This window comes from Petaurus breviceps, unplaced genomic scaffold, assembly GCF_028583685.1.
Source record: "Petaurus breviceps papuanus isolate PSGF00001 unplaced genomic scaffold, PetGlider_PUasm1.0 90847, whole genome shotgun sequence".
NCBI lineage: Eukaryota > Metazoa > Chordata > Mammalia > Diprotodontia > Petauridae > Petaurus > Petaurus breviceps.
In genome coordinates, this window is record NW_027187360.1 from 15,156,971 (window position 1) to 15,169,628 (window position 12,658).

Below are 12,658 nucleotides of genomic sequence, written 5' to 3' on the forward strand. Positions count from 1 at the left end.
TATGAGCAAGTGAGGGAAGCAAGGCAAACACAGCGGTCAAACTTTGGATTCCTTTTTTGGGGACAAAAAAAAAGGTTGGGCCATGGAACAGGAGGAAGACAGCAAAGTCAGAACTCTTGCACCAGAAGCTATGCTTACAAACCATAGAGGAGTTTAAGAAGGATTTTGAAAACCAAATAAGAGAAGTAGAGGAAAAATTGGGAAGAGAAATGAGAATGATACAAGAAAATTATAAAATGAGAGTCAACAACTTGACTGAAAAAAATAACGCCTTAAAAAATAGACTAACTCAGATGGCAAAAGAGGCTCAAAAAGCCAATGAGGAGAAGAATGCCTTAAAAAGCCAAATTTGCCAGATGGAAAAAATCTCAAAAGCTCACTGAAGAGAATCATTCCTTCAGAATTAGATTGGAGCAAATGGAAGCTAGTGACTTTATGAGAAATCGAGATACTTTTAAGCAGATCCATACAAATGAAAAAATAGAAGGCAATGTGAAATATCTCACTGGAAAAAAACACTGACCTGGAAAATAGATCCAGGAGAGATAATTTAAAAATTCTTGGGCTACCTGAAAGCCATGATCAAAACAAAAACCTAGAAATCATCCTTTAAGAAATTCTCAAGGAAAATTGCCCTGATGTTTTAGAACCAGAGGGCAAAATAGAGATTGAAAGAATCCACTGATCACCTCCTGAAAAAGATCCCCAAAAGAAAACTCCTAGGAATATTATAGCGCGGTTCTACAGTTCCCAGATCAAGGAGAAAATATTACAAGCAGTCAGGAAGAAACAATTTGAATACTGTGGAAACACAATCAGGATAACACAGGATCTGACAGCTTCTACACTGAGGAATTGAAGGGCTTGGAATATATATTCCAGAGGTCAAAGGAGCTGGGATTAAAACCAAGAATCACCTACCCAGCAAAACTGAGTATCATGTTTCAGGGGGAAATATGGTCATTCAATGGTATAGAGGACTTTCAAGCATTCTTGATAAAAAGAAACCAGAGTTGAATAAAAAATTTGACATTCAGATACAAGAAGCAAAAGAAGCATGAGAAGGTAAACAGGGAAAAGAAATCATGAGGAACTTACCAAAGTTGAACTACTCATATTCCTACATCGAAAAATGATCATTTTAACTTATGAAACTTTTCTCAGTATGAGAATAGTTGAAGGGAATAGAAATATATATATATATATACATATATGTCTATATAAGAGGATATATGGGCATATAAATACATATGTGAGTATGTGTATAAGTATACAAAGACAGAGGGCACAGGAGCAGTTGAATAGGAAGAGATAGAATGGGGTAAATTATTTCATATAGAAGAAAACTGTTACAGTGTAGGGGAAGAACAGGAAGGCAAAAGGGAATGAGCCAACATTATTTTCAATGAATTTGGCTTAGAGAGGGAATGACATACATGCTAAATAGGGTATCTCACCCTACAGGAGAGTAGGGGGGCACAGGATGAGAGGGGGGATGATGGAAGAGAGGGCAGGCTAGGGGGGAGGGAAGCTGGAAGCACCCACTTTTGAAAAGGGACAGGATCAAAGTAGAGAATAGAACAAGTGGGGAGTGGGATAGGATGGAGAGAAATATAGTCAGTCTTTCACAATGTATCCACTATGGAAATGTTTTGCATAGCTACATATGTACAACCTATATTGAATTGCTTATCTTCCCAGTAAGGGTGGGTGACAAGTGAGGTAGGGAAAGAATCTGGAATTCAAAGGTTTAAAATCAAATGTTTAAAATATATATATATATATAATTATTATTATTATTTTACATGTAACTGGGAAATAAGATATACAGGCACTGGGGCATAGAGATCCACTGTGCCCTACTCGAAAGTTGGAGTAGGGAGGGAGGAAAAATATGGGAGAGAACAGATTGGGGGAGAGGATATTCAGTGGGATCACTGTTTTGGTGTGGTGAGTAGGGGAAAATGGGGAGAAAATTTGTAACTCAAAATCTTGTGGAAATTAATGATGTAAAATTAAAAAATTATATATATATATATATGTAAAAGAATTATCAATTATAGTTGAACCAATTTGGTAGAATAGCATGAGTTTACTATTTGATTTTAGTCTTAAGAGAGATACAAATTTTTTCATGTTGTGTCATTTTTAGTTTTGTCTAAGTCTTCATGTCCCCATTTGGGTTTTTCTTGGCAAAGATACTAAAGTGGTTTGCCATTTCCTTCTCCAGCTCATTTTACAGATGAAGAAATTGAAGCAAGCCACGTTAAGTGGTTTGCTCAGGGTCACACAGTTAGTAAATGTCTGAGGTCAGATCTGAACTCAGGAGGATAAGTTTTCCCTGACTCCAGGACTTACACTCTATTCACTGTGCCACCTTGTTGCCTGATATATACAAATTAGTATAGTTTTTAAAGTTTTGGTAACTTATACAGTGTTTCTCATTCCTATCCCCCTCTCATTTATTCCAAAAGTGCTTTGCAGTTCTTCATCCCTATCCCCTTTCTCATAGATAGGCAGATAGACAGACAGATAGATGAGGAATGGATGGATGGATGGATGAATGAATGAATGGATGATGGGTGGATGGATGAATGGACATATTAAATAGTGAATGAATGAATGAATGAAAGAAAAGTTGTTTTCCTTCTGGAAATACAGCAGCCAAGCTGCTTTGGACTAGTGGTACCACCTGGTGATCATCATGGGGGTACTATTTGACTTACTCTTGCCTATAAGTCCATCTAACATGCTAAATTCTTTTTCTATGTCTACTTACAGCTTAATTCATCCACCTCAGATAAACTCTCAGGGTAGATTCATATGACCCTTCCTTCTCCTTAATTAAATGCCCTAACCAAACCCTCTTTACTTGTATTGCTTTTGCTGGCCTTCTCCAATTGCAGAGCTAAAATTGTTTTTCTCTTATTTATTACTAACTTTTCTCCCTTGTGTAATTACTATTACTGTTTTTCACTTCATATATAACATAGATGCTATATTTGTGTTTAACATGATTTTTGTGTGCTGCTAGCTTAAAAAAATCTAATTACTACCTGTTTCTGTGGGAATACATCTTCAGAGTTTAAAAGAAAAAAACACATTGACTTACAGATATATTTTGGAGATATAATTCATAAATCAAAACTGATGTAAATATATTCTTGTTTATCCATAATTCCTATTTGTCCACTTTAGACCTGTGATAAGTGGAATGTTTAAGTTTTTAAGTTTGAGTTTTTATCCCTTTTCTCTCTTTTCTGCCTTCCTTTCATCTGCCCTTCAATGATGATATAAGGCATTTGGTACTGTAAACTGTTGAGTGTTAATAAGCAGACTTGGCAAGTTTGGTACACTGTGGTGAAGAAACCTTCAGGGCAGTGAGATGGGGTTACCAGAGATGCAAACTTGTATTTGGAAAGAGGACATCCTAAATGTAAACAACATTTTTGTTGGTGGTTCCATTTTCTTCTGTTTCTTACCAGCACATTGGTATTGGTACCTTCACTAATACACTCTCCACATTAATTCCTTATTCTTTCTCTTATGTAACTTTTAGGATAAAAGAAAAGAAACATTCTAAATTACATTTGATTTTTAGTGTAGTGGAAAGAACATTGAATTGTGTGTCAGGAAAACTGGATTGTTGTTTCTAACTTTGTCTGTTAGGACAATGACGTGTACTTAAATTTCCTGGACCTCAGATTCCTCATCTTTTGAAAAGGGGAATTGAATTAGATGGCTTTAATAATAATATATTGCTTGAAGGTCTGTAAAGTATTTAATGGATATTATCTTATTTGATCCCCCCAATGACCTGTGAAATAGGTGCTAATATTATTCCCATTTTACCGATGGGGAAATTAAGGTCAAGAGGTTAAGTGAGTTATACAGGGTCACATAGCTAAGTAAGTGTCTGAAGCAGGATCATTCTGTAATCTTTTATTTCTCCACAATATTGTGTCACAGTTATTCAGAATAAGAGAGAAAATGTCAAAGATTAATGAAAGTGGGGAAAGATGATGGTAGACCCGAGTCCAGGTGATTACTTGAATTCTTTTCTTTCCTGTGTAGAATGAAAATACCAAACATAGAAGAGAAACTATGAATAAATATGATCATTCCTTTTTACCCCTCTTAGTTCTTATTGAAGTTTTAATTCTTTTTTTCTCTTGAACTTGGAAGTTAAAACATCAAGAGTTATATTGGCTATTGAATGAACTATATTTTCATAAAGCCATATGGTTTTCAAACATGTATGGCCCTTTACATTAATTTTTAGTGCCCATAATGTTTACTGAGTTAAAATAAGTGGGAACTTACATAACTGTTCTTGAATGTTGTTAGTGTTTAAGTAGAGTAAAGTATACTCTGGGATTTTTTTAACACTGTAAAATTCTATATACAGTCAGGCTTCTTAAGCTTAATAGCTAAAAACTTCTGTTCATGAAGAGCAATAACCTTATCTTGCTAATCTTTGTTTTATAGCCCCAAGATAGTACCTTTCATACAGTCTAATGAAAGAACAAGGAGCTGGGAGATGCCTATTTGTTGAATGAATTAATTCCCTACAGCATTATGCATATGGCAAGTGCTCAATAAATATTTGTTAAAAGAAGGCATGAGTGAAAGTAAAAATTTAAGAATGGCTAGAGAAAATCCATTTTCTTATTTTTAAAGGGATAATTATCTCTTTGGTTCTTAGGCAGAATAGGATTTTAAAAAACAAGCCTCCAGTTTTATCATCTGCTTACATTTGTATGAATAATGTGAAACAATATTGTTAAGGCAGAAGGTATCATATATTCAGTTATATTTAGTGGTTATTCAAATATTATCATTTACCTTTGAAATACTTTCATAGCCCCAGAAAAAAAGTTTCAAGTGGAAAAATGAACACATTTTAATGAGATTCACATATAGATTGAAAGAATGACATTTCTTTATTTTGTATAGTCACAGAATTTCACTTTAAAGACCATTGTTATTAATATTAAATTAAGTTTTATGTATTTTGTTTTCTTATTTTGTGTTTTGTTTTCTATTTCACTTAAAGGTTTACCTGTATTTTTGTGAATCTCTATCTGTTTTCTGAAAACAATTAAGACTGTGAATGGAGGAAAACTTTTTTATAAAATGCAGAATTGTCTCTTAGTAGTGAAAGAAAGTTACCTGTCAGACTTATTAATTAAAGTCCAAATTCCTCATCTTAGAGCAATTGAAAACTACATTATGTAAACATATAAGGTTTAAGCAAGCTAAAATGAAAATTTAATTTGTGCCACATTCCTTCTTAGTTTGTGATGTTATATGAATAATTTTCCATATCATCTTATTTGTGTCTTCTAATTTATAAAACAGTTGGCTCTTAAGCAGACTAGTTTTCTCTAGTTTGGAGAAGCTGAATTCAGTAGAATTTTTTAAATACCAAAATAATCTTCACCCTAGTTCTCAGTATTCATTCAGAAATGCTAATATGAGTTGTTATGATACAAAGTATGATTTCCAATAAGCAAAGCCTTGCTTATAAAAAACAGTGAAAAAAAGTCCAAAGTGTGGTGTTGTAGCCTTGATTTTTATCTCATTTGTCTATTTAATAATTTGTACTGGTTCTTCATGTTCTTAGGAAAACTTAGTAAAGTTATATCAAAATCTCACTTGTAGTAACCATTTCTATATAAATCAGTATATGGGTTCACATTGTTGTACAATAGATCTATCCTCCACACTTGTTTTTGCTCTCTTTTCTCTTTTAAATTCATTTTTATTAATATTGGATTTCTTCATTAATCTTTGATTTTTTTCCTCAAAATTGTCCTTCCCTTTAGTGTTTTCAATCATGAAAATGTTTCTACTTTTCCTTCCTACTTATTTGTACATTTATAAACAACCATCAGGTATTAGTTTTTGCACACAAAGAAAACAAAATCTCTTTAAATAATATTTGATATTATCATCCTATAAATTTCTCATTTAAGACAAGTAATTTTTACACGATCATTTTAGTTCATACACTGTTAAAGAAGACTACTGAAAATGGAATGGTTTGGTGCTACAGGCCAAGATAATTTTATTTTAATATATTGTCCAAACATGCAGATATTTATTGATAAAGACAAAATGAGATAATTCTAATTGTGGTACCTTTTCCTGTTCCACAAAGAAACCTACTAAAACAAAGTATTGCAATTATTTTTATTATAGGGAGAAAAAAATGAAAATTCAAGATATTAAAAATAATATTAAAGAAGCTATAGAGGTAAGTACACATTTTTTCTTTTTTTTTATTTAAAGAATGCTATTTAATTGATTGTTTACTGAAATGTTTGTTTTACCTGTTTTCAGACAATAGTGACAGCAATGGGAAATTTGGCACCTCCAGTTGAGCTAGCCAATCCAGAGAATCAGTTTCGAATTGACTACATTTTAAACTTAGCTAACCAGATAGACTTTGACTTCCCACCAGTAAGTAAAGCTTTTATTTAATCTATGCCAGAACTTCCATTGGTTACATTACTTGAGGGTTTTTTTTTAATGTGTAGTTCTATAATACATTGTGTTAGGTACTAGACCTGTGATTTTATTGATATGGGGAACTCCCAGTAAAGGAAATCCCCTTTACCAATACAAATTAGCACCTTCTCTGAAACTTCTAGAGTCTCTTAGCTCACTGAGATGTTAAGTGATTTGCCCAGTATGACAAAGCCATGTGTTTCCTAGTCTCAGCTTGAACCTAGGTCTTCCTGGTTCTAAGGCCAGCTTTCTAGTTATTTTACCTCCTTGTTTCTCTTTGTAATATACACTCAAATTAATGAGATCTGAACTCTTCAACTGAACATCAAATAACCCTTGGGAAATTTTTTTTCTCGTTTTTTGAATGTGCATAATGATTTAACTGAGAAGTGGTTCATTTTAATAACTAGACAGTTTAAAAAAAAAGCATTGGATTTGGAATAATAGGATTGAATCCCAGCTCTCTTATTTACTCTATGTGTAACCTTGAGCAAGGCATTTACCCTCCTTAGGTCTCATTTACCTCATTCGTAAAATGAGGGGGTTAGATTAGATGATCTCCAAGGCCTCTTCCAATTCTAAAGTGAGTAATGCTGCACTATGACATTGCTTGTATGTAATCTGAGTCATTTTTAGATCCCATGCTCTAATAATCATATGTGTAAATTATTGAGTCATGGATATTATGAATATAGTTTATATAGTATAAACATAATTCTGCTAATCCATATTATTATTGGTAGAGTTTATTTTTACTATCTTATTCAGCCTCATATTAAAACATAGAGGCCCTTGATCTCTTTCCACCTTTTTTGTCATCTGGTGTAACTCTTTAGTTCCACAGAATCCTAGCTTCAAGGTAGTAGCATTTTGATTTCACTTCAGCAAACATTAAGGTCCTTATATGTAGAAAGGACTTAGGATAGTAATTTTTTAAGATTTCTAATACACATAAAATTGACTGCTGGTAATCACACTGGAGGTACTGTCTCATTTGGGGATTCCCAGGACTCAGCTAGAAACCAGTTTACTCCATCACAATGTCTGAAGGGTAACACTAAGCACCCATTTGAAGATTGGTAATGTTCCTTGTTGTTCTGGTGTTTCTGGGGCAGCTATATCACTTTCATAGTCTTAAAACAATATCTAGGACCCTCTTCTTATATTGAATCAGCTAAGTAGAGAGGGGAACAACCTGTTCATTTTCCATCAGTTCCCCACTATTGATGCCAATTGATATCTCAGTCAACAAGGGACATTAGTGGCAAAATGGAGCTGGCATCTTGAAGTACCACATAACTGTTTATGGGGCTCTATTACCACCTCTGGTTTTGTAAACAAGCAAAACAGTTTAATATTATATGACCAGCTCAAACTTTATAATAGACATGAAGAGGCCAGAATGTAATAATTTTAATGAAAATTGAAAATACCAACTTTGGCTAAAGGCTCAATATTGGGAGCCCTTCCTCCACCTCCTCCCTCTCCCAAAGATTTATGGGATGATATGAGTAAGAGTTACAAGAAATGAAATGGCTTGACTGGGTTGTATTCTGCTCTATTGGAGAGAATATCTGCATTACTAAAATCATAGATCTATTGAAGTAGTCAGCCTTTACATTGAAGCTACTCATCAAAGACATCACAGGAATCTATGATTTTATTAATGTATACATTTCCTCCACTGATATAAATTGTAACCACTTAATAGTATAAAAGTCTTGGAATAGTCGTGCCAGGGCTGTAATAGAGCCAACTTGTGCTCAGTTTCCAGAGTCAATTGTTAAATTTCAGTGTGATCATTTATACCTCAGATATCAGAAAATTCTATAAACTTGACCTTGAATTATTGCTTTATGATGTGTTTAGACTTTAAGAAAGTGATGGAGAAAATGTTTAATATTTCAGATTAAACTTTAAAGTATATTATGCACTCATTTTTGAGAGGTATTTACTACAAAAATTTACCAGTATACCACTGTTATCATCAAGAAATTAGTTGCCCTATGATCATTATCTCTTAGAATATTGCTAGACTTGTCCTTAGATCACAGACAAAATAACATCCAGTGCTTGTTCATCACTGCTATTGCTGTCAGAATCCCAGGATCCCCTCATGTCACAATGAGACAGAGCAGAACTTTAGTAGAAGCATCAAGATTATCATCATTGTCAGGGCCGCTAGGTGGTGCAGTGAATAGAGCACCAACCCTGGAGTCAGGAGGACCTGAGTTCAAATCAGATACTTAACACATACACACACAAAAACTAGCCATGTGACCTTGGGCAAGCCACTTAACCCCAATTGCCCTACAAAAAGCAAAAAAAAAAAAAAATTGTCATCATTATAAAGTTCTAATTGAGAAAGGCTCAAAAGAAAAATTCCAGACTAATTTCTCAAGAAAAATGATGACAACAGATTCTTGTCTTATCTAAAAGTCTAATTCCTGACTGAATCCAGAAATAGATTAGGAGACAAACTTCATTCACTGATGAATTTTCCTTTAGGGTCTTCTTGTTCCTATGAGATACCCAGGACAAGACTTTTATTAGGGTGGGGCACACAGACTGACTCTGAATATGAAGAGGTTTTTAGATTTCACAGATTCTACAATATCCAACAAATCAAAAGGAACAGAAAATGAGAAGCTTTATTAAAATATTTTCCCATAAAATCATTTATATACATATCCATGTATTTTGTGTTTAGTAAAAGAATAAGAAGTACACTTTGTAGTTTAAACTATTAAATGATGCAAAGATCTGTTTAAACTAATTATTAGCACTCCTTTTTTATGTAGTTTATATTGTACATAGCTAGGTGTGACTGCTTACTAGGTACAACTCACTATAAATGCTAAATGTAATGTAGTTTTTAGGATGAGTTAATTTTTCTAAGTAATTTTTCCTTATTTCAGCATCCACTATTATACCTATACTAAGTACATATGTCTGGAGAATATAAAATAATTAATTGACAGTTAAAGAATCCTCATTAGATGTTTATGAAATATAAACTTCAATAATGTAGACAGTTCATAACTTGAGTCAATCACTGTACTAATTGGAGTTATAGATAGAAAAGTCAGTCCTTGTTCTCTAAGAACTTACATTCTAATGGGGGACATAACACAGGATTCAGCTAATAGGCAGCTAGAAAGACTCAGTGGTCCTTAGGATGGTGGTAGGGCAGATGATAATGCATTTTATTTAGTATTGTTTTCATTGATAAAACTATATAGATGGTTTAAAAAAATTTTTTTTTGCCTTTTGGAGGGCAATTGGGGTTAAGTAACTTGCCTGAGGTTACACGGCTAGTTTTTTTGTGTGGGTGTTAAGTGTCTGAGACTGGAACCAAACTCGGGTCCTCCTGACTCCGGGGCCAGTGCTTTTATTCACTGCGCCACCTAGCCGCCTCTTAAAAAAAATTTTGATTGTGCCACGAACTTTAGTGGCAAAAAGTTTCTGAGTAGTAAGTAGTTAAAGACATAGTAAAGACCTGCAGAGAGAGTTACCATGTCAGTTCTCTGTAGGTCTTGCTCCCTTGGAGAATGACTACAAGGGCTGACTGAAAGTAGGACCAGTGGCATGGAGACACTGCTATTCCTTGGGCTTTTGAACACAGTCTTAGGCTGCCTTAACAGGAGCACTAAAGGGAAGGCAATAGTCAAAATCATGGTGGTGTTTTGGTTCACCTTGGAACAGACATCTTGTGCTTTTAACTGGACTGAGTCACCTGCCATCAGTGGTATTGTCAATGGATACTGGTGGAGATCACAATTTCTCTAAGCCTTAATAGATTTTTGAGAGTTCCTTTGTCATAAAAAATTCACCAACGCTCAGCCAAACTAATGATGACCCTCTCCAAACTTAGCAAGGCTGGTCCTCCATTGATAGACGTATTTGTCACTGGGCCCACACAGAAAAAAAGGCAAAAAGCTGTTATTAGAGATGTCCAGTTAGAGGTAAATCTGGGAACATCAAAAGAATATTAATATATTCTGTAAATTTAGAATTCTGTAATATATCTACATTTATTTCGTTTACCTTTTTTTTACATTTATCTTTAGAAGTAGTCTGCATCTGAAAATGTATTTTTGGAGGGTTTTCTTTTATTTAGCTTCTAAATGTCTACTCTCTAAATCTTTCTCACAGACAACTGGGGCCTACATGTTTCAATTGATTAAACTATTTCAGTTTCTAGTTGAACTGAAGTATATTCTGACCCATTTTCAGTACCTTTATGTATTTTCCCTTACTTCCTTTTGGAATGTAGTCTAAATAAGATTTCTTTTCCCTGTTTTGAAACCAATTTAATTTAAAATATAGTAACTCGGCTAGGTGGCATAGTGAATAGAGCACCGGCCCTGGAGTCAGGAGGACCTGAGTTCCAATCTAACCTCAGACACTTAGCACTTACTAGCCACTTAGCCCAATTGCCCCTCCAAAAAAAAAAAGCATAAATAAATAAATAAAATATGGTAACTCTACTCAATGACAAAGGATTTGTGCTACATCTGTGTTCATTTAAATATGTTGAGTACATGTTTATATTTTTGTGAATTGTAATCTCATTAAAAATCATTCAAAGATCTTTATATCATTTAGGTTATAGTATGATTTAAATCTCAGTTTAAATATGGAAATGTTTATAATTCCATGGCTGAGCAAAAATTAGGATAACTTATTTTATTTGAGTATGAATTGTGATTTTTATTAAATTTTATTTTTTCTATTATCAACCATTTATTTTTTTCTCCCTTGTACTCTGCCCCATACTGAAAACAAAAACAAAGATTAAAACCTTGTAGCAAGTAAGTATAGTTGAGCAAAATTAATTCCCACATTGGTTATGTCCAAAAATGTCTCATTCTGCATATTAACCCATTTCCTGGTGGAGATATGGGTAGCTTCTTCATCACCAATTCTTTGGAATCATGGTTGATCATTTCTGTCATTACATTTTAACCTTAATTATAAATTGAAAATATTTCAGGGCGGCCAGGTAGCACAGTGAGTAAGAGCACCGGCTCCAGTGTCGAGAACACCTGGAGATCGAATCCCGGGCTCAGACACTTAGCACCTACCCAGAAACACCTGGCCATGTAACCTTGAGCAAGTTACTTAACCCCAATTGCTTAGGGGCGGCCAGGTGGCTCAGCGAGTAAGAGCACCAGCTCCAGTGTCGGGATGACCTGGATCAAATCCAGGCTCAGATACTCAGCACCACACCCAGAAATAACTGGCCATGTAACCTTGAGCAAGTTACTTAACCCCGATTGCTTTAAAAAATAATAAATAAATAAAAATAAATTGAAAATATTTCTCTACCTAAACATAGTATGCTGACTACTTGCAGCCTAGTTGTGAGATTCCTGGAAGTTAAAAAGTCCTGAGTGATGATAAAATTAAAAAACTGTGACACTAAAATGATATTGTGTACTCAGATACTAATTTTTGCCCATTTGATTAATAGTACAGTGTTGAGACTACTTCTTTACCTAATGTCTTTTAAAGAAAGCTGTTCTTAAGTTCCTTTACAGAATCAAGTTATCTTTCTTAAAATACATTCCATTCCAGTAAATTTCATTTTGTAAGTCTTGCTTTTAATAGGGCTCTGATTTTAGTTAGTTGCTACTTTAGCATATATACCCAAATACTCAGATAATTACTAACACTTGTTTTAATTTAGGTCTTTAAGAAGCTATTCCTTTAACATTTAGGTATCTATTTTGGGATGCAAATTTTGAATGAATTCTAAAGAAGGGAAGTAGTCATAGTAATTTAGCTTCATTCTAATTTATATCCCAAAGTAGTTTCAGAACTTAGCATGAATCAGTCACTATTTTTCAGATAAAATATGAAGTTAAGATGTACTTTCATTTTAATAAATTGGAATTTTAGTTTATCAAGAGAACTCAGTTTTCTCAGCATGGTACCTTAATCTTTTTGCGGATTTTAGCATTCAATCTTATGGGGACTTCATTTATTTTCTTAAAGTATAGTACACTTGCCTGAAGTAGCAGTGCCTGTGACCTAGCACCAACACTTGGGAAAACACCTTTCCTTCCTCTTCCATTTTTACTTCCCTGCTCTCTTGCCTGGCAGTTGCTGCCACCCCAGGATCCCATGGCCAAAACACCCC

The 12,658-nt window shown here is 34.1% G+C and overlaps 1 protein-coding gene across 5 annotated transcripts in view; it reads left to right on the forward strand.

Moving 5' to 3' along the window:
• The window catches only part of GNAS (GNAS complex locus), a 320,342-nt gene that overhangs the window by 218,812 nt on the left and 88,872 nt on the right, over window positions 1–12,658 (forward strand). For all 5 annotated transcript variants that reach the window (XM_069072480.1, XM_069072483.1, XM_069072481.1 and 2 more), the window contains exons 3-4: window positions 6,205–6,259; window positions 6,346–6,465. In XM_069072480.1, coding sequence (XP_068928581.1) covers window positions 6,205–6,259; window positions 6,346–6,465 — 175 coding nt within the window. The remainder of the gene's footprint in view (window positions 1–6,204; window positions 6,260–6,345; window positions 6,466–12,658) is intronic.